Raw genomic sequence first — 23,541 nt, forward strand, 5'->3', positions numbered from 1 at the left:
AGTGTCAGACTAACCACAATGATACAATCTTTCTTAAGAGCAGTCACTCCACTATTTACCTCCTGCTGGGATGTGCCTACTGTATGTGTGTGTGTTTGTGTGTGTATGTTTGTGAGTTAGTACAGCAGCTGCATTCCTACCTACCGTGCCAATTTTTATGTCTTAGTTGCTACTCCTTTTAAGAAATGGTGTTATAAAATGTTTCTCAATCTCTCTCGTCTACAGTAAAATTTGATGACTGCATGGGGAACGAAGCTGTGGTTTTCCAGAGCAGTGACCCCATCTTCAGCGTGAGGACAGATGGATCCATCTTCGCCCAGGGAGAAGGAGCCAGTCTGGACGAACCAGTCCAGTTTAAACTGACAGCGAGTGGTCCGCACACACATGTCTGGGAGACCGTGGTCCAACTGGCACTGATTGACCGGCCATCGCGTCAACAAAATGAAAATGAGGTGAGTTACACACTCGCCAAGCACAGACACACAAGAAATACCATGCTTCAAATTTCAATTATCATCCCAGAGTTTCCTGTTCCCATCACATTTTCTCCAGTGGTCTGGTGATAGTAACAGTCAAGAATCAGGTCAAAACTCCTTGGGGTTTTAGAGAAAGAGAGAGGGGAGGGGGAGGATTGGAGCAGAAAGAAGTATCAGTAGCACACGGTTAAAAGTGATAGAATCACACTGCCGCAGGGGGAGAGTACGATTCCTCTCAGCCATAAGCTGTTATTGGAAAACATCCTGTGCCTCGGATACCCCAGGGTCCTCGGCTCTTCCTTCTCTATTTAAAAGCTGTCAGAGGTCATGTGAAGACCGAGCAGATTGAGCTGAACTGTCCCCATGACTGCAGAACCACAAGGCCAGATCTGATAGTCAATATCAAGGCGAGTGTTAATCAGATTAGACAGTGACAACACAAATGATTAGGAGCCTGTGTTCACTAACTCGGTGCAATTGTAGACGTCTCACACAGATAGTCATTAGGTTTCGGATGAGATCAAATCTAACCGAGACAAACATGTCACTTACACGATGCAATGACTGAAAAGGATCCACTTAGTCTCGACAGGCAAACTTAGTTTTAGGTAGGAACCAGCTGTCATTTCCCAGCCAAAGAAACACGCTTAAGTTTTGTAGCTGCTTTGAAATTTGACTGTTTGTAATCTGCCTTTGACTATATTGGGTCATTCCATAAATCTGAAGAAAGTTCTCATCTGACCCCCTCCAAATCAGCTGATTTTTTTTATGTACAATAACTTTAGTATATTTAATGAAGCCTTTCAAAACTTTCCCCTCATGCTGTGGATATTCTCGTAGTTACAGGTCCTTTAAATTCCAGATTCTGGCATTTTTCCTGAATTTTTGAGCCTTTATAACTTCATAAGTACATGGAATGACCCTCATCTGAAGGCGTTGGCTTTAGTCACTATGGAAAATAATTACCTGACTTCCAGCTTCTTTCAGCTCATTGATTTGGTTTTGTTTTCAGCAGCTCTAAACACCCACGCCACTTGCTAAGTACCAGCAAACAAATAAACTTAGCGCCTAGCTAGTGAGCACAATGGAGCTTTTAGCCTTTAAAGAAGCTGACATACCTTCCTCAGAATTGGTGGAGACCCAAAACAGAGTTAAAAAGGTCAATATTGTACGGACGTTTGACAAAACACAACAACACCAAATAAATGCCAATATTGCTCTTTGGTGCCTGTTTGCAACTTTTTCATATAGCCTTAAAAGGTAAAAGGTCACTGTTGTGTTTTACAGCTTGCTTTCGCAGCCTCCGAGTGATCAAAATAATCAGTTGTGGCAAAAAATACATCTTTTCATCTTTTTTTCACTTCAGAAACCATTTTTGAGCTGTGGTGCTGCTGCTTTGAGTCTTGCGTTAATCATAACTCAATAATAAACAAGACTAAGCTAATAAACTGTGAAGTATGTATTTGCTTGTCAGCTAAAGATGAAAATAAAACCGTTAAATAACTTCTCCGATCCAGCAGAGTTAGTCTGAATGTCTGACATTTCATGACTTTCCAGATAGTTAAACTTTTTATTATTTCGATTTTTAGTGCCGGCATTAAAATCCACTTCGAACTGAAAAATAAACGTTTTTATTTTGAATGGGTTTTCTTTGTAGTGCATATGGAGAAAACCCATATGAAAAAGAAGAAATGGCACAAAGTTAGTCATAGAATCAGACCAGTAGTGAGTGGGACATCAGCCAACAAAGGAGCCATGGGAGTAAAGATAAGTATGTTGTTCTGGCTCAGAATAGACCTTCATTTAAATGGCCTTTGTTTTCACACTTTAGTAACTCAGGTTGGTTCAAAGGATTCACTGCACAGAACAGTATGAGCTTCAGTATTAAACCATATTGTGCTAAAGGTCAAATGACTCGCTATTTTACTTCATTTTCCAGTGAGTCAGCTAATAAGGAGATCCTGAGGAGCCATGAATAGACTGACAAATAATGAAAGAGCCGGACATGGTCAGCGGTCAGAAATATGCTAGAAGTTGTAAGAAACATGTAAGAGAGCAGAAGGAGAAAGCAGGGCGCTGAAACAAAATGTGATGTTTCATTATGGAAATGGCGCTTTGTGGCGTGCTCTGTTGAATAATAACTTCCAGATGTCTGGGTAGCCAGGGGCTGGCTGATATCAAAGCGTGCAGGGTTTTGGGGAGGCAGTGGCGTGGAGGGGAAGAGCTGGGACCACCGCCAGCTGGCTGAGGCTGATGGCACCAGGACTGGGGGGGCCCGCATCCATTTCACACTCAGTGACTCCTGTTCACATAGTGTTAGTGTGCGTAAGCGCCGGTGTCTGGTATATGTGCGAGAATATTATTTTATTGTAAGAGATTATGTTGGATCAAGTGTGAATTATGCTAATTTTGCGTTAAATTTTCATTGCTGTGTACGGTCTGTGTGCGGTTGTGTCTTTGTTTATTGCGTAAAGTGTCTTATATCTGAGGCCTAGAGGTTTATTGTGTGCAGGGTTGTCTGCCAAAAAATAAAAAAATAAATGCGTGCATTCTGTGCTGGGAAAAAAAAAGGGAAATAACACAACCTTAAAATCTCTGAAATCTATAAAGGTGTCGTTGAAAATTCCGATATTCATCCAGTTTGCTTCTGCTTCCTATCCTCCATCTTTCATAATAGTTTGAATAAGTGCAAAGACATCCCCGCTTAACCTGTTTTTTTTTTTCCTTTAAAATCAATTTCATCACCTTCCTGTGCTTTTTTTTTTGCTTTCTGCGTGAGTATCAATAAGAAAGCGTGAATCAGAGCTGCAGGGTCTGATGAGAATTACACTATGGCTAGAGAAAAGCTCTCTTAAGCCTTTTGCAGCGGTGATGGGCACAGCTCTTTCTCTCTCTGTGTCTCTTTCTCAGTTTTTTTTTTTTTTCTCTCTTCGTCTTTTTTCTTTCTACATTTCTCCTCAGGGAACTCACTAGTACCTGTTAGCATGTGTAGATAAAAGGATCTGGAGCATGACTTATTTAGGCAAGGGGGGGGTCACATCTGCTTCTGACAACCCTTCTCCTCATCCCCCTCAATCCATCCCAAACATGTCTCGTTCCACCTCTGCCTCCCTTCACCGCACTGGTGGGATGTGGGGCAACCATCCCCTGCAGTCAACCCCACTAAGCCTTCCTCTCTCTGAAGAAAAAGAATACATTTGTCCAGACCCTGCTCACATCTGTCTCATCCCGCTCTGCTGACAAACCCTCTTTGCGCACACAGGCATGTTGTGCTTGGCAGAGGTTAGACTCTTGAATATGGACTAAATGCAGAGGATCATGTGCATGTTTCAGTGAACATGGAATATGGCAACATGTGTTTGGAGGTCTAGTCTGTCTCTTGTACAGACTGGTAGCACGGTACGAGGGGGAGGAGGATGCAGTGTTGGTGCTTTGTGGGCCGCGAGCATTGAGAGCCAGCTGCTCTGGAGTATGAGCAAGATTTTGTCTGTTCCAGGGTTACAGCGCCCCTATTGGTCAAAATAGGACATGCTGCTATACCTCCCCTGGTAATTGGAGACAGAAAGAATTTAAAGATACTCTATTTTACTGGTACTGCCAATTTATTGGCTCAGGTTTGACTTATTTTATTGAATCTTATTATATATTTTATTTTATTCTTTTGAAATGCCTGCTTGCTACCTAAGTACTTTGAACTACACTGTTGTAAGAATACTACCAATAAGCGTATTGCTGTCTTTTTGTAAATCTCCTCCTTACAGTTCTATTACATGTAAAACACCGAAGGTTAAAAGCTCTTGATTGAGTTGAACAATCCTCCACAACAAGTGGAGTTTTCCTCAGTCGTCATTGTTAAATTTGTAGATGTTCTAATGACTGCTTTGAATGCTGTTCTGACTACTTAAAAAGACTTCTTTAACATATTACAATAGCTGTTGAGGTCAAAAGCTAATGCTTGACTTTAGAAGTAGTAGTTGAACCTTTTACCACAAATGACATTGTGACCTTTTCATAGAGTTATTTAAAGCTGCTATAATCAGTTTTTGGACGAAATTAATTTATCTGAAAACTATGTATGTGTGAATGCTGTTGCCCATGGTGACAGTCTCACAGATATTAATCACCCAACTCTGCAGTTTCCCGGTGCTCTATGGAGTGTGTTTTTAACTCGCTATACTCAATCTTCATTCAGTTGTAAGACTCACAGCTCATCTGGTTTGGTTGATTCCCACCGCTCTCATCTGTGTTGTTTTCACTGCTTCACTCTTTCACTTTGTAAGCAGATGGTTTTAGCAAAAAATGTCAGATAAATCCTGCTTGCCCACTATCAAACAGCATGCAGAAAAGTCATCAGCAATACAAAGAATATAGTGGAGCATTTAGCTTAACAGCCAAGGAGGAGACAGAATACCGTCAGGTGATGGTGGAGACCAAAATCAGAGCTAAAAGCAAAGTGAATATTGAACTTTCCATCATCAAATGCACACTAATATGACTCCATAAGACTGTTAATGATGCTCTACATAGTAGTGGGAGGTCTGGCCAAAAGATTATATCACAATCTTTTGGGGTAGAATCCTAGACCACGGTCTAAATTAACAGTTCTCCCCACAGAGTTTGTTGAACTCACACGAGTTCATGTGATGACATGATTAGTTGCGTATGTGGCTGACTGGATACAAAGCTTATCGCTTCAACTCAAGGCTGATCTCACAAATCTCTGTTCTCACGCTGATAATATTCTGCAAGAGCAGAAGTGGCGACTTGTATCTCTGCTACTCTGAGGCTTGTTAAATTTCCATCCAAGACCAGCTGGATAATCAGTAATAATTAGAGAGCACTGAGTCACCAAATGATGTTCATCTTTTTCTCAGGTGAAAGTAGCCATTAACATGATTCCCGATGCTGTAGTTTCTGGAATTAAAACACCCACAAATAGAACGTGAGAATTGTTTCTTGTTAGGCTACAACATTTATGGATAAACATAAGAAATCGAACAACATACTACCAGTAAATTATTATTTTCAAAAGCACAGCCCCAAATAACCCCATACACTGCAACGACAATAGCACACAACACTATTAACCAGAAAGATTGTTTAAATATTTCAGAAAACCTCTGACTCCTTGCACAGGCAACTGCTCAGTAATGAATCAAAAAAGGGATTAAATGGAATGCTGACATGGCACCGGAGACAGAGCTCACGTAATTAATTTGCACAACCAGCGTAAACATTAACTGCTGCATCTATATTCACAGTCCACACCGTCTCTAACAAGAAGAATTCACAACAACGCTTCTCTCAGGATGCTGGTCAGCTCGGCGCTTTTTGGCTTTTAAAAAAACGTTACGCTTCCAAGACGTACAATGCATCCAATTTCGCTGAGTTCATATGAGGCACAGATGTTTAGACAGTGCTGCTTATTTATTCGTTTAATGACATTATCTGCACAATCACTCTGAAAAGCAGATTATATTAAGGTCGTGCACGATCCTTTAGCTCCATGTGTCTTTCGTGTCTGAATATGTCTTGGTCGCTAACACGTGAGCCATACTGACTCATACGGTTGTCAAAGGTCAGTGTTCTTTACAGCTGCCGCCCATAATTGGCAAAAACAATCCGTTAATGCAGGTTTAAAGCATAGCGTTTGTCATTTAAACCATCTGAGAAAGCGTCGACTGTAAATTAAATATTCGTCCATTGTGCCCAAGTGGAGCACCAACACTTGTCTTTCTTTCAACTTAATGCTAAATTATGATCTCCTCTCCTACCACATTCCTGTAACAACCTCTCCTTTTGCACCGTTTTCCCAGAGCGCCCTGGATTGCGCCGTGCAAGAAGTCTGAAATGTAGCACTCGGTTGATGAAACTGAACATGACACCTTAGCCCCTGCCCCTCCACACTCCACACCCCTAACCCACCCACACAAACACATACACACCATATGCCAGGTTGCTTGACACATTTTCTTTAAAGCACCCTTAAAAGCTTTTTTTTTTTTCCTGGGCGTCCATCTAATGAAGTCAGCCTTGAAAGCATTGTTTCCGCTGGCAGATACAAGCCAACCCTCTGAGGGACCTTGACCAAGCAAGAACAAACAGAGAGAGACAAAGAGAAAACACTTTTTATAGACTGCATCGTACAGGACCTTCAACTTTCAATATGTGCCAGAAGCCATTGCCATCTTCCAACAGTGTAGCCCGCTCCTGTGTTGTATTTTATTTTTATTCTCAAATGTCAACTGCCGGGGAGGAACTGTAAAGCTGCGAATTGCACAGAAGTAATATAAAATGAAAAACTGGAAGAGGTTTTAACAACACGACTCTCTTTGTATGTAAATGTATGGTGTTTGAAGCTCGTTTTCTTATGCTGCTGAATTCACAAGCCCAGATTTTTCTTGTTATTTGACACGAACACACACACACACACACACACATGCTTACAGACTTTTAGCATTGCCGCATCTTCTCCACTCTCTGCTTGCAGTGTTCCCTTTACTGTAATGAAACTGTTTTCCCCTATCAGTGCTTCATCAGGTTCTTCGGTTTGGGCATTACTCTTATTCGGCATGTGATTGAAAACCATAAATACATGTTTGTGTGTTTGATCTGGTGCTTATAGTTATCTGTTATGAGCTCTGGGCCAACTTTTCCATCTATCTACAAAACTTGGCATCGAACTCATTCCGTCTCGTGTTTCTAAACCTCAAAACACTGCTTTGTAATGAGGTCGTTAATATTATTGCTTTACTCCAATGGAATAGACTGCAGCTGGATTTGAAGTTGGGTCCCCTGATTACTGATACTGATAATACTTGCCTGAGTGTGATGTTTAAGGTGACTAGGCTGATTTAATTTTACTGTCCTTACAACCGTTTCGCTATTTTTTAAAAAATGGTTTCAGTTTTATAAGTTTCACATGGAGCACATTTAAATGGGAGAACTGCTAGAACTGGACCACTGTGTATAAATTAGGCTCGACTGAGTGAAGATGTTCTCTCCGCTGGTGATCCTGGAGTAGACAGTGCAAAGACATGAACTGGGAATTTGGTGGAGCCTGCTGGTAGGTAGTGTTGGGTATAGGTGAAGCTTGTGCAGTTGTTTTACCTGCTGGTTCACCATCAGCCGAACACATTCCAGTGCTGGAGGAATCACCATTGTTGAGACGAGCTGTCAGGACCTACTGACTGGGAGGAGACATGGAGAAAAAAAAACAATACCATTGCAGGAAGAGGGCAGGAGGGGGGGATGAACTGGGGAGCAGGGGATAGCTCAGGGGAATGTGATTGAGTCCAACTGATGTATAGCAATGATGTTCGTGACTGAATTTTTGACATGTTTTCACTGTCTTGTAACCCCGAGATATGTTGGGAAACTGAACAAAACTCCAGGTTGGATCACAATATATTTACTTTAGCCACTGGAACTGTAAATGTGAAGGAGAAAGCCTTCAGATGGTGAACTTTTCCCTTGAAATGTGTGTAAATGAACATCAGAAGTAATATGCTCAATTATTTGTAGCTGGGTTCCTTAATTAGTCCAGGGATACACAATTAAATCTCTCTTAATGTGTTTTAAATGCCTTTTATTTGTTTCTACCCACTCAGAAACCTCAATAGTAAAGTAGATTCTTTGGACTTTGTTGCCTGTATGTTAACTGTCATGTGATTTGCACACAAGGACAATAATAAAATAGATGTAATGCCTGATAGCATCACCGTTTGATGTGGCTGTTCTGACTCATGGATGGGTTAATGTTCATGAGGAGATTGAAAATGGGCTCCCTTCAAGTTCCTTATTTGAGCATCTTTCAAAAAGACAGGTTTGTGGTGGTCATTTCTCTCTGCCTGCGGGAAGCGTGTGAGGGAAGTGTATGACGGGAGCATACTGTATGATTGAAGTGTGTCTGTGACTCAGCTGTCATTGTCTGCCCAAAGAGGCTGTAAATCCAACCTCAGACATGCTCCCTGTTAATAGGCTTTTTATGCCCGGTGTAAATGACAAAGTCTGACTTTTATGATCTCCTTGGCATATATGCGCACATGCATACACACGCACTGGAATTCAGACACTTCACACCAGTTCTGTCCTGCTCAGGTCTGATGCATGACAGGGCAAACTGGTGGTCACAATGCATGCTTCAGGCAGTAAATGTTACACTTTTTTATGAATTGAGGTAGTGTTTTCCTACTGTTGTCAAGTATTTTTTACTTTCTAAGTTGGTCTGTTTTAGAAACTTTATTAGGTCAGTTATGGTGCAAGTAACTAAACTGAGAATTTTAGTTGACTTAGATCAGGGGTGTCCAACTCATTTTCATCCCGGGCCACATAAGCATTATGTTTGCCCTCAAAGGGCCAGTTGTAGTTGTAAGTGACTGTAGTGACTGTATAAATGTAACGACTCCTTAACATATTGGTGAATAATTGTCTCTGCATTTGATTCTTATTTATTCTATATTATTTATTCAAATATTGTGCATGCCTAACCCTAAAGTACAATATATATAGCTCCAGACTAACTATACCAATGGTAGTAACTTTCTTCGTTGGTCACACGAGCTAATGATTTGGTCCCCCACCCCATATTTTGTTGGTTCAGCATTGCCACAGCTATTAGTGCACCATGCAGCTGATGAATAGTTGTTTTTGCATAACTTCGTTATGTTGTAGTGATTTTCAGTGATGCAAGACTTAATATTTGTCAAATGTTTTAATCTGAAAATATATTTATTTTGTCATTAACTGGACACAGACTAAACAATTGCTGAACATGTGTATGAGTTTATAGTACATTTTACAAATGTTCCCTAAACACCTCACATGCTGGCTCCGGTAGATGCTTCCTGGTGTCTGCTCCTCTGGCAGGTGAGTGACCAAACATTTGTTGGAAAACAGTGGAAAGCGTGTTCTACACTAATTTTCCAAAGTTGAGAAGTTTTCTATTAGTAGAGTTTTTTATGAACTGACTTTTCTACGAGCTGAGCGCATTTTAAATGTCCAGACCACTGGCCTTCATGTTTAAGGGGTCAGAACTGTGATCACTGTTAAAATTTGAACCTTCCAGATTGAATGTGGGCCTACTTTTTCTTCCTAACTGACTCAGTCCAGATCTGCCTACCTGCACCTGAACACTTTTATCAACAGGTGTGTTGGACCTCTCCCTCTTTCACCTCGCTCTGTGTGTGTGTGTGTGTGCGCGTGTGTATAATCATAATCATAATCGGCTATATATCGTTTTATCATTGGAGCACGGTATCAGCGAAACAGACTGTTTTACCCGTCAGTCAATGTGGAAGAAATATGGTTATTTCCAACCACAATAACTGGAGCAGCAGCTACCTGTGCCGACAGAAGGAACCAGATCAGCCTGATGATCATCATTCACTTGCACAATGCGACCACGTGGAACTTTAGCTCTCACACACTCAAAAATGGTCACATATGAGTACATTTTGGTCACAGTCTGGAGCCCTGTGTAGGCACATTGTTGTGTCATGATAACAACAAATGATGTGGTGGGCCAAAATTGGCCCGCGCGCCAGAGTTTGACACCTATGACTTAGATGAAACATATTGCAAACGGATCAAAATGATATAAGTAGAAGGATATTTCATTGTGTAGATTGCTTTAGTTTATAGGTTTTAATAAGAGAAACACAAGGTTGACTTTATGAAATCCACAATATAGATAAGTAAAAAGAGTCCGACCAAAACCCAGCACATAGTTTAGCACACAGCATCTTAAAAAAAAAAACAAATTACCTGCTGAAAAACATCTGCTTCCTTATCTCCAATTATGTGTACAAAGACTGTGAGTGAACAAAGGGAATGAGTGATTCGGCAACTGATTGAATGAATGGATGAATGAATTTGTGTGTGAATGGTTCCATTAGGTGCTTCAAATTCAAAATACAGGATGCACAATGTGCACTTTGTTTCCATGGCAACATCTTGCATTCTCTACAGAAACATTTTAGGTTACAGAAGCATATAATAAATAGGCTACGTGCACGTATATAGCACTTGTTTGTGTAGTAAATGAACATTAAATAAATAATAGATGCGAGTGCTGCACATATAGCATCACAATAGCTAAAGCAAGACTGCACAGGCAGATTTTTATTCAAACTTGGGAGCAGTCCTTTCACACTCTCACTGTGGTTATTGTTTCAACATATTAAGTGGGCTTTTAATCAGTGAGGGAATGGTGCCATCACTGTCTGTCACGGCCTTCTAGGCTGAGGTAGCAACCAAAGAAGCACAGCATTGAAAAAAGTCTGTCTGTCACCTATGTAAAATATAGACCAGCACAATGACCAAACTACTAAAATTTCAAGGGAATTCACAAACATTTTCTGAATATTTGTTTAATGTCATTACCAATTCAGAAATGTTGTTGTGAATTTCTGCTTTGTGCCTGAAAATGCCAGTTGCTGTAATCATTAACAGCACATCCAGCCTCCTAAGTAAAGTCTTGTGTTGTCTTAAAGGTCACAAAGGACGAGGGGAGAGTTGCTGAGAGAAAAGAGCAGAAGGAGGCGTTCCAGGCTCCACCTACTGTCATCATGTTCTCGGGGTCCGGCCTCAACCGCACCAAGGGTCTACGGAGGCAGAAGAGGGACTGGGTGATCCCGCCAATCAACGTGGCCGAAAATTCTCGAGGACCGTTCCCTCAGATGCTCGTCAGCGTAAGTGACAGATTTGATTGGTCGCATCGGTGATTTGTTCCGAATTTGCAGCTGGGATTTCTTGAGGACACTTGAAAGCTAATGCTGATTAGGGACATGTGTAATAGACAGCGGTAAAGAACGGAAATACATTAGCATGGCTGGTTTGTTCTCCACATTCTTGCTCATGATTATGTTGTGTTCCCCTGATGCAATTATAGCCACGGAATCTTAAGGTATTTAAACAGCCCTGACTCACCCTGAGAAGTTTTCCCTTTAGACAGAACAGGCTCCAGAACAGCTAAGCAGCTAAACTCTCCCTCCCCAGTGAAACGAATGATTATTTCTTCCCCTTTATGCATCCTTTATTTCTTTTATCAGGCCATTTCAGAAAGGTTGTTTGAGGTTCAATACTATTTTTATAGCTCCTTGATACCAATACAATTTGTCACAGAATCTTTACTGAAGCCATAACTCTGGCCCTCCTGTGAGATGTAAGAAGAAAGCATGATAGGCCGCTATTGTTGAGCTCAAAAGAGCAGGGCAGTCGTTCATTCCCTATGCTTTCATAATGACATAATGGTTGAGAACTAAAATAAATCAGAAGTAACAACATGAAGAGTGATCTGATAATAGCATTATTTCTGCAGATGTGTTCCCTGTGTGTCTAAAGAACAAGGAATACACACACAGTAACACCTCTACTTGTGTTCTTATTTAGCATTCAATGCTGAATATGGCAGCAACAACTGACAACAAATTTCATTTCTGCAAAACATTGAGTTTTGATAAGTACAATATATAAACACGAGATGTTGAAGGTTGGAGGTTGAGCCTGTACACCTGTCGAATTGCAAAAATCATGAATAAATAAAAGTTTGTGTAAATGTTTTGCTGTGCAAAGGCTTCAGTTGCAGAGAGCTTAAAATTCAGAGAATCTGTCACAACAGAATGCATGGTTTGTCTCTCTCATAGCAAAGCTCTAGACTCTAAGCTTGTGGTGCGCACTGTAATGCTAAGCAATTTTTTTTTTCCTCTTTTGTTTCTGTTCTTTGTTTTTCAACCAGGTTTCATCCAGTCCCCAGGGGAAACCCTGGGTAGCTTCTTGAAGGAAACTTTTTTTTTAGTCTCCTTTTTTTATATAGTGAGACAAAAACATCAAGCGAGAGCGGAGAGAGTTTGTAATTCTGTGTTTTGGAGTTGGGATGCCTTTACAGCTGGAGTGTGTCCCATCAGCCTGGCACAGTGTGGCATTCTCATCTGAGCCTGCTGAGCTCTTCAGTAGTGCTGCACCAGCAATAAACTGGTCAGACAGGTCTGCTGCTTTCCTGTGAGCTGGGCAAAAACCAGAGAGGGAGACAGAGGGGGGATGCATGGGGCAGGAAGACAGGGAGGAGGGTATCAAAGGACCATTTGGAAGTATAGTGTGCAGCCAAACACAATCCACTTTGTGCAGTAAATAGGTCCGTCAGGGGCTGGTGGATTGCTGAGAGTTGAGCGTTCAGAGCAGAGGAGAAGTGATGCGTGTTGATGCCTCTGTTGTGCACTCAGGCTCCCGTCTTTCTCTTTAATGATGACTGGAGGGCAGGCAAGGCCATACTGAGAACTAGAGATTTTAACAAGGAGACAAGGGGTGGATGGCATGGGGATGTTTTCGCCATACGTATTGTTTATGTGTTTAGTGCATTTTAATAACTTCTTTTGTCCTCTGTGAAGTATCAAGGCTCAAGCTTTAAAATTCAGTCAGAACTCATTCAAAACGACATCCAAGCAAAGACACACATTTTATTCTTCAGTGTCGTCAAACACAAGATAGCATTTTTTTTCCCGCCTGTTATATTTTAATCTCACGTATCATTTTAATGGGAAACACATTGCGAAGCAGAAGTTGCAGTCCTACCGTCTCCCTCCAACTGTGCCATTACTCAGTGCTCCGTGTGCTGTGACTGTGTGATGCCTCCCCTAATGGCCTGTGAAGTCAGTCTCTTTCCTAATGGGCTGTTCTGTCATCCAACACAGCGCTGAGTGACATGCAGACAGTGGCCTTCCCCGCCATCCCACCGCTTTTCTCCCTGCCTTGACCAAGTTGCCATCAGTTGGACAGGTGGGGTGACAGCAGCCCCCACCTGCATCTCCGCAGGTCGGCAGCACTGTCACTTTGATCAGGCTAGCACAGGATCGGGCAGGTGTCAGGACAGAGGCCCTACTGACTGGCCTCTGAGCTCGCAGCCTGACATGGCTCGAGGGAAATGTTGACTGCATAGGTAAAGTCTTGGCAGAAGTGTACTCCCATCGGCCTCTAAAGCCAAGGCGGTGTCAGAGCTCAGTAGGATGTTATTGACTGCTTTTTTATTAATAGCAGTGCTGAAATAATTGCCTCTGAACTCCACACTCTTTCCACTACGTCAAGATGTTTTGTGCGCGGTGTAACTCTGTGGCTTAATATTAGACCTTATCAGCCTTTAGTGTCAGAGCTGGGAGACTGACTGCTATTCTGTGTTTGCGGATAATGGACGTCAGTGTTTTCGCTTTTTTCACAGCAGATGAGCGTTGCGTAAGTTTTTTAACAAAAAGACCAAACGAAAGACGAGCAAAGGAGAGCAATGAAAACGATTCAGAAATGCGAGGAGGAAGAGCTCACAGAATGACTAAAACAAGAAGTGGGGGGAATCATTTTTCACAATAAACAGGTGGTCTTTGTCGTTCTTTTTCTTCTTTGGCCAAACAGCCATCAATAGCATGTAAGGGACATTGATTTTTCACAGGGGCTTTTTGAAACCTTCCATTGATCCACACACTTCTCCTACGGCAGCAAGGCATCGATTTCTTTTGCTCGGGTAAATAAAGACTCAACATAACCACCCCGCACCCCCCTCTCCCCAATCACCCACCCGATTCCTTAACCCCCCCATTAGAACAACCGTCAGCAAAAAGATGAACAAAACCTTGATGGAACAACAATGTGGACAAGAAGCAAAATGATGTCTGAATAAATGTTTAGCCATTAAAATGCATTTTATCACTGTGCTGATTGTTGACTGCTTCAAAATAATAGAGAGTGTGAAAGGTGGTTTTGGCCTGTCAGAGTAACTGGGTGCTGTCGGATGAGGTCAAAAGGAGGTTATTATCCAATTTCTAGTTACAAACTCTAGACTGATAAGTATTAGAAACACTTAAAGGACGGACAAGCATTTTGGAAAATATGCTTATTTGCTTTTGCACTGAGATTTAGATGAGGAATTCAGCCCCACAGTCCAATAAAATTGAAGGTGCAGCCAAAAACAACCAGCCTAGCCTAGCATTAAGACTGAAAATGGGTTAAATTACCACATAACTAAGCAAAAAGATCAAATGTGTGGGTGAGCAAGCTTTGGAGTTACTGGCATGCAGATTTTGTTACCTTTGGATGGAACCAAGGTAGCTGATGTTTTCTTTATCCTGTTTTAATGCCAAGCTACACTGGTTAACTCCCAACAAGACAGTGAAGAAGCATAGTTCCCAAAGTTTGAGACCATTCGTTACTAAAACCAACAAACCCTGCTAGCTGGCTGAGGTGTGTTCAACCAGTTATTCCTCACATGATTAGCCTCTTTTCATCCTTTTCTCATTATCTTTTTTTAATTGTTCAAGCATTGCATCACTTTTATCCTTGCCCTCAGTCTTTTTTTCCCCCCTCTGAGCATCTCTCAGTTTGTTGATTCACTCCTAAAACCAGGGTTTTTCCTGCATAGAGGAATTTTTGGCACTCCCCAAAGAGATTTCAGCCAGCGCCAAAGGACATTCACAAGTGCCAAAATGATAACAACTGAGAATAAAGAAACCTTTTTTTCTACCGGTTTTGTTAACTGGGAATCCATTTACTCGAGTAGAATAGGCCTTTTTGGTTTATCAAGTGGTCGGAAATCACATGAAAATGCACACGATTCTGTCAAATAAGGTAACAGAGCCGTTGCCTTTACTGTACGTGGAGCAATCATGTTCATTGCTGAGCGTACTCTCCCTTCAAAGGCCCGTACTGAGTCAGGAAAATCCTTCCCAAACCTCATCTGCTCTGTGTAATATTTTAGTGTTTTGTTTAACAGAGATATTATTTTGAGAGAGAAGATATTTATTTTTCAAGCTGGACTCGGGGTTGTGAAAAGGATTGCAATTTCAACTAAACTGTTGTTTTATTGGATAATATTTCTTTGGAAGAAAATCTCTCTGTCTGCCAGCTGTCCTTGAGACAGAACGGCCAGATATTTCGATAAAGCGTACTTGCATCCCTTCATAATCACAGAACATCATATTGACAGGCATGCCATAGAGGGGAATGGCAGCAGCGAGAGCAATAAGCCAAATAAATGGCTGCTTGTCTAAAGCCCTTCATTGAATGATCTGAAGAGAAAGACTTTTATTTGATATCCTACACTTTCTCAACGAGTCATTTGTGTCAGTAATTTGTTGTAGGCATTTAGTTCCTGGTAGTAGCTTTGGAGCCTGCATGTTAAACAGCGCACAAAATACCCACATTTGTATCTGATTTTGTGTGTGTGTGTTGCAGTGCATCTGGTTGTGTTTATTGCGCTCGCAGCAGCACCTGTGCTCCATTTTCTACCTCTCTCTCCATGGAGCATGTTGAGAGAAGCGTTTTTCGAGCAGAATGAGAGAACCCCCCCCCATCCTCCACCCTCCACCCCCACTCCGAGGTGTCTGCTTTCTCTGCGTACATTTACCAGTGATTAATGACTGCTCTGCTTCGCTGACAGACACGGCAACAACAAAAACACCAGAAAGACAGACAAAAAGGAAAGAGAAGAACAAAAAAAAGCAACTTACTGTACAAGTGAGCTGGAGCTGATTGCTTTGGAGAATTTGAGGCGGGGGGGTGGAGGGGTGGGGGGCGGCAAAGATAGGTGGGTATGATTGAGAACAAGAGAATGAAAGAGAAACAGAAAGAAAGAAAAGGAGCGAGAGAGGGAGTGTAGGGCTAGACCAGGATCAGAGGCACGTCTGTGTTTGTGTTTAGGTCTGATAGACTTCCTAGAAAAACTGCTGTTCGTGGCCTCTTCCCTCGAGTCTAATGAAGCCTTCTGGCATCTGCCACCTCGCCACCCGGCCAACACCAGCACTGCACCGCTCCTCTCTGCCCCCTTCATCTTCCTCCTCCTCCCCCCCCCTTCCCTTCCTGCTGAGACATATGCTCACAAACACACACACTCAATCACAAACAAACATACGCATGCATACACAAGCACAGAGAGAAATTACTTGTCCTACACAGACAGCAAACAAAGGATCAGGAAAGCGCATGTGCTGCGTTGTTGCCTTTGTATATGCTCATTGTTTGGGGTTTTGTTTGGTCGCATTTCTGCTTTATCCCTGAACAAAGAGAAGAAAAAGCAAAGCCAGAGAAAACAGGACTCCATCTTGTTTTGTTTTTTTTGTTTTTTTTAAACCTAGTCCACCAGAGAAACCGCAGGATGGTGAAACACAGGGATGTGAGTATTTAAGGATCACAGTCCAATCCAGAGCTTGGTCACTAGGAAACCACATTCCTGCCCATATGGAACACTTTATGAATGTTGAACTGCAAAGAACTCATTTTCTGGGCGAAATAAATTCCGGCTGTGAAAACATTCAAATGTGCGGCTACATTAATTCTATCAAACGCATGAACTGCGCAGGATGTGCACTTCATGTATTCATGCATATTTTGCTCGAGCGCTGTGTTTTGTCTTGTATTCTTTCGATGTTCTCGTGCACCGCTAAGGTCCTTTTCTTGGCCAGCATACAACTTCAACACACGCTGACTGGCTACACACTACCCACTACATAAACTCCGTCAACCTGAGAAAGTAAAGAAAGAAACAATAAACTTCTGTCAGATAAGGGTGGACCTCCTGCAGAGTATTAAGTGGGAGGAAATGGAGGGAAAGACCCGAGTCTACTCTGTGGGGAGAGCGCAAACAGTCATGTCAGCATTTCATTTGCTCTTTGTTTTTACTCGGTAATACATCTTGGCTTGTTTTAAACTCTCGGCTTTGTGTGATTTCACCTCCTGAAGAATTCACACACAGTATTTCCTTTTCCAAGACCCTGCCGTGAATTTTCTTCCAGAGCAAACATGCAGTGTTTGGTGACACCGCAGCTCATTTAGCTAAAAATACAGTTTGATATTTTCTGATCCTCTGGTTTTTAGCCAAGCTGTTTGGAGAATTGTTCTGTGGATGGAAATGTCAGTCAGCTGGGCGGCCTGCCTGCCGGTGGGTCAGTCTATTGATTGGTCCACCGCTTTGGTTCTGACTAAAATATCTGTTATGTCTACCACTGGATAGATTACCATGAAATTTGGTACAGTCTTTCATGTTCCCCAGAGAATGACGCCTATTGATTTTGGCGATCCTTGACTTTCCCTTGAATGCCACAGGCAAGTTGTTATATTTGGATCTTAGTATAGGCTCCATGTAAAACGCACACAACACACAAAACTGTGTTGTTTACCACTCAGCCAAAATAACATGATTAAAAGAATTGCTAAGTGGATAAAATTAGGTTTCAAAATGTTGGGGAAAAAAGCAGTATTCTCTGAAATGTCTGAAATACTGGGGAGGTGTGACAGTGATTGACAGCTTTCACACCAGCTCAACCCTGCAAACGGACCTGAGTTCATGTAGTCAAAACCAAGCAGGCTAGATGTGAAATCACAAACTCACATTGTAGAGACAGAATATTTTCATCACTCTGTGGGTGTGGACTAATGACCCTTTCAGACACAACGTGGTTTGCATTGCAATTGCCACAGCGTTTAGCAGTACGGGCACTTTTCAAATCTTCTATCGGGACTAAATCACAAATTCAATCCAATATTTTGTATTAGAATTAGCCATCTAGAAGATTGTATAACATATTGCAAACCGACAACAAGCTACTTCACTGTTAAAACCAATTAATGCATCAAAGAGGTTAAAGCAAACACAACTCTAATAACAGCTAAATGAATGACGACATGTCAGCACCGATGCCCCAACCCACTCGCCACATTTCTGGCCACAGCTACAGTATTCAAATAGACCTTTTGGTTATATACTCATTTAATTATGGGTATATAGTTTCGAGAAGAGGCCTGTAAAATGGGCTCAGGGCTTAACAGATTAACCGGACTCACGTAGAATATATCGCACGATGAAAACATTCACTGACGAAATTGATTGTTCAAAATCATAGAGCGGAAGATAAAAAGTTATGTGACATTTCTGTGCAGTGGTTTATTTGTTAAATCGATGGATGGTAAATGATTTACTTCCCGACTTCTCCAACTTCTCAGCTCTCCCGCCTCTTTTTCATGCGTTGCTCTGCCTTCGTTTGCAATTTCTGGAAGTAAAGTTTGTAAATGCACTCCCTGCTCGCACACTACTGCCACCTTCTGTTCTGAAGTTGTACACGCCATTTGATATCTTACCCAAAAAGCATTAGGTTCTGTCAGCATAACTGAATTTAGTAAAGGTTAAGTTATTGCACATCATGCTAAAATAACATTACCTAATGATGTTCAACCACAAAACATATATGGTAGAAGCAACATGTTGCTCTCAGATTAATTTAGCTGACACCCAATCTGTTTTTTTTTTTTTAATGGTACCTAACATACCCAATAGGATGGAAACCTGCTTCCTGTTTCCCTCAGGGTCTACTTATAAACACAAGCTTATGAATGCAATTTATGGAATTCAGACGTGCACCAGCTTTTCCTCTGTTTACCTTCCATGCCTGGCTGGATGCCTCATTTCCAGTGGCCGTGCAGGCGTTCGTCACAGTGCACAGAAATCGAAGTTCAAATTAGGTGAACTTTAGCATGAGCTTGCCAGGCGATGCTTTGCAGAACCAAACCATTGTTGTGAAGCATTAAAAATAATGAGTGCAGAGTGCAACAGTGCCGTTGTCTCATTCTATGCGAAAGGGCCGTTAGTCACCTACTATAATAAACTAAGCATACAAGGCGACTTACATTCGTTGGCGAGCGTGTACTGCCAATGATGGCACTAGCTGTTGAGGACAAGGGAGAGAGATAGTTGGATTAACACATAATCTGTGAATCCTCGTTGTCTGTGATGAAAGTTTGTGTAAAGTGATCACTGCTGAGGTGGGTGCTGGTGGGGATCTTCAGCTTTCCGTCTTCACAAAATCTATCTCCTTCATTTCATCCTTCTGAGGAAATTCAGGTAAGGAGACTGAGCATTTCTATAGATTGTAGCATCCAGGCAAGATGCATTTGCAGGTTGAAAGCCTTAGCAAACTGTGGGCTGTAGTAGGTGTACTAACTCCTAAATCCAGAGGGAGAGCCGCTGATGCAATATGCTCTAGTTTTCAGAATGTTATAGTGTTTGCAGGAAGGGGTCATGCAACTCCTGAACACAAAAATGCTTAAAAAAGGTCAAAGACTCATTATGACAGAGTTCAAGAACTTTTCACATATTTTCAGCAGTTCTTTTCTGACATTAACGATGTGTTTAGAAAGAAATTCTAAATGTCCTTCACAGGCTGGATTACCAAGATACTTGCTACATGTATTCATGTTCCCTCAGGGTATGTTGTTATTACTTTCATCCTGTTCCTCTTGTGTCATCATTAGACTTGTGTAATTTCTCCTCTATTTTGGCATAAAACTGAATACCTAAAGAACACAACATTTCTATCAGCCTCCTTATTTTAGTCGTGTTCATTGCTAATTCATGAATGTTATCATGCTACCGCGCTTGGTTCCAACAACATAAGTGTGAGTTGTTAGTGTAGCTGTAGACGCTCTTGCTTAATTACAGTCAAACTACATTTTATTTACCTTAAAAAATATCATCATTCCAAATAACAACTATTTAGTCTGTGTACAAGTGCTTCAACCTTGAAACATGCAAGTGTAAAATAGAAGTATTCAGATGTAATGACAGATTTTATTTATCTTTATTTTTTGAAAGTCTGCTCTTACGATAGCTGGATCTGCAGCTCCGAGTTTTGATGGCGGGAGCGAAACACTAGAGGAAGCTGGAAGTGCTTTACATTGTTACTCCTGCTAATGGAGTCTTTGTGATGGAAGAACATGCTCACTCCTGTCATTTTTGACAGGTCAGATCATTAATGAAACATTTGACCATAAAAGCAATTTGACCATCTTCTGTATCGCATGAGACTTGGATGTTTAAGAGAAGAGGTGAGCGCCTGAGGGCACATTAATATCTCACGGAAGGAGGCGATTTAGGGCAATCGTGAAAAGGTAAAGCATAGTTTTATAGATTCTTTAACAGCCCCATTGCGGCGTGCTTATGTCTTAACATTTCACCACTTTCCTAAAAGACCCCACAGTCTTTGTACAGCAGTTGTTGGGGCATGTACAAACTTAATTTCAATTCCTCTTGTAAAATGAAGTGAGATTAATGTAATTACATTTATCAGCCCGAGAAAATTGAGTCTTCCGCAATCTCATATTATTGATGAGAAAAACTAATCGTTTCTGCATCCACGTATTAGTCAACATCATTTAGCTTTTGTTTCCTCCTGTGTTCAGGGATGTGAGACTGAACTGTGATTTTCACCATTTAGTATCTCATTATTTTGAAATTAGTCACGTGAAGTCCCGTAAACATGTTCATCAGGCGTACTCGGGTTTATTTTTCAAGAGAAAACATTCCAGCCGTTGCACACAACCAGGCCCACCGCCGCTACTACTAAGGCTTTACAGTGAAAAAATAACAAACAATTTAAAAGAAAAAAAAAACGCCTCAGCCACCCACTCACTCATACACGCACAGGCAGCTGAGACACACACATACGAGATAAACACGCACATGTTCGCAAATCCCCCCCAACACATTCCTCTCTGATATGACATCAGGCAGCACCAGGCGGGCTCCCTCCTGGGTTCAGTTGGTGTTAAATTAAACAGTAAATCATCTCACCAAAAGACACAAGAGTTATGTGTGAGTCAAGGGCAACAGTTCTGGGCTCTTTAATAGGAGATGAGGAGGACTTTATGAAGGAGATAAATAACAGCTTAACAAACAGCCTCTGTCTGGTCCCCTGGAGGTTGGCCTCGGCGACCCTGTGGATCAGTACGATGAAGGAGAGCCAAGAATTTCTATTTCTCCAAAGACATGAAAAAATAATGTGCAGTGAAATTGGAAGAAAGATATTTGGATGGGGACGCGGGGAGGCGGGGACCAGTAATGAAGTGTTGGGGGGGCTGAGGGTGGCGGCGATCGTTGGTGATACGAGACAAGGTCGGTCGAATAGAGGGGACAGGTTGGTAGTCAGACAGACGGAATGACGGAGCAGAAAGGACGATACGGAGGAAACCAGGCAGGTAGACGGACAGACGGAGATTACAAAAGGCATGCAGATCACAGTATACGATGCAAACCCATCTGGTTTGCTTCTACAGTAATGTTTGCATGTGCACCTGAGAGACATGCAAAACAAAAATAAAAGCTCACAAAGCAGCAGCTTTTACAGGGAAAGGGAGAATAGAGTAATTGTGAGGGGAAAAGTCCTTGGGCATGATATTGTATTAACGTGCTTTTGGATGCAAGTTATGTGATGTAAAAGTCTAATCTCACTTAATGTGCTTGTGTATTTCCATCTCCTCCTCTTTGGCTCTTTCTTTTCCTGGAGGTAAAAATGTGAGGGAAATCAAAATTGAGGCTTGCACCAGAATAACCTGATCCTATTTGCCATTGACAATGAAAGGCTTCCGTCAGAATCTTTTCATGGAGGTATAATGGATGCTGTCATGGGGTGATCGTGTTTTTTGTATGCCAGTAAGCCCTCCCAAATGCATTTTCACACAAACGTGGAAGAGCACATACATACATCACCACTGTGCATGTTTGAAAATAAAATGTCTCACTGTGCAATGAAATGCTTTACAGCATCTCACTATACAGCAGCTCCTAAGATAAACAGTTTAGCACCAGATAAAAAGTTTGCATATTTCTCATTGCTTCACACTTATGAGTGTTTCCTGCCAGTGCTCCTTGACGGTGCTTTATACATTTATATTTGCTTTGTATTTTCAGGAGAGAAGAACATTTACTCCTTAGGCTTCATAAAAGATTTACATCCAACATTGTTCATAAAACCGCTATGGGAGCGATGCACAGCTCTCCGCACGGCGTCTTGCATCGCAGCATACAGGAGACGATGATATGGTTCATCTGAGGCTGTGCAAAATGCTTTTTTTTTTTTTTTTAAAACAGGTGATTTATACTGGTTGTTATGTAGTCAGTGTCACTTTAAAGCAGACTCAGCGTCAGCTGGGGTTTCTGGTGCGTTTCCAAATTTTCGGCAATGTTTTTCCTGACAACTTCCGGGAATAGAAAGAGGTTGACAGACGCTGACCTCTGCGGGCTCTGATCCATTTTCTGATTTGTATCAATCAAGGAATGACAGGCCAGCTGCTTTTGAAGAAAGCAAAACCCTCATGCACGCCAGCCATCTGTATGTCATCCTTACGATACACATGCTTATGCTGAAGCAAAAATACACAAGCGTTGATCCACCGACACACATGCACGGCTGTACAAACATATACACACACCTCCTAACTCTTCCAAGGTTCATTTGTCAAGATGACAGCTGGACTCTTGCTGAGGTGGAGTTTGCCAAGCAGAATCCCTCGCTTGGTTAGTGGGAGCCAGAACATCCTGGGAAACATTCTGACACACTCTTAGAGACTGTGGTGCGACTGTGTGCGTGTGTGTGTGTGCGTGCGCGCACGTCTGGGTAAGCGAGTGTGTCTTTGTGTTTGTGCGTATGTACATGTGAATGTGCAACTTTTCAAAACACCCAGCAGCAGCATGGCAAGGTCCAGCCCCTCTTCAGTTTCTGCCTGTGCTTGGCAGGGGCAGGCTTGGCAGGGAGCAGCCCATTTTGTCAGGCTTCCAGTCAACATCAAACGTGCATACTGCTCCCGCCTCTACCTGAACACCTTTCCTCCTTCGCATTTCTACTCACAGCTGTGTCCTTAGACGTCTGTTTACCTCATGATATCGTCGAAGTGTTTGTCTCTGTAGGCTGAGGGGAATGTACTGTAAGCTTTTCTCTCCGAACAGCCCCTACAGCTGTGTCCACTGGAAATGTGTCCCTGGAATGATGTAACTGGATGTTTGTCTGACTGGACAGACAGAGACAATCCAAGACAAATTTACTCTATCAGCAAAGGTCTCAACCGATCAAGGGGGAAAACTCCATCCGCTTTCTCACAATGTGGATTCGCCCAACCAGACGGATATCCAATCATACAGGTCCTGGCAACCCCTCTGCTCTTCCTGTTTCCACGTTTTTTGCCAAAAGGGCTCATGTTCTGCTACACAGATCTGCTGATGCAGTCACTTCACTGCTACTTTTCATTTTCTCTCCCTTTTTCT

The 23,541-nt window shown here is 42.0% G+C and overlaps 1 protein-coding gene across 1 annotated transcript in view; it reads left to right on the top strand.

The window, feature by feature from the left end:
- Nucleotides 1–237: 237 nt before the first annotated feature.
- The window catches only part of LOC103357354 (cadherin-4-like), an 81,613-nt gene continuing 58,309 nt past the window's right edge, over nt 238–23,541 (top strand). The window contains exons 1-2 of the mRNA XM_008281884.1: nt 238–452; nt 10,970–11,167. Of these exons, the coding sequence (XP_008280106.1) occupies nt 243–452; nt 10,970–11,167 (408 nt within the window). The 5' untranslated portion in view covers nt 238–242. The remainder of the gene's footprint in view (nt 453–10,969; nt 11,168–23,541) is intronic.

Source organism: Stegastes partitus, unplaced genomic scaffold (assembly GCF_000690725.1).
Source record: "Stegastes partitus isolate 25-593 unplaced genomic scaffold, Stegastes_partitus-1.0.2 Scaffold249, whole genome shotgun sequence".
In the NCBI taxonomy this organism is placed as follows: domain Eukaryota; kingdom Metazoa; phylum Chordata; class Actinopteri; family Pomacentridae; genus Stegastes; species Stegastes partitus.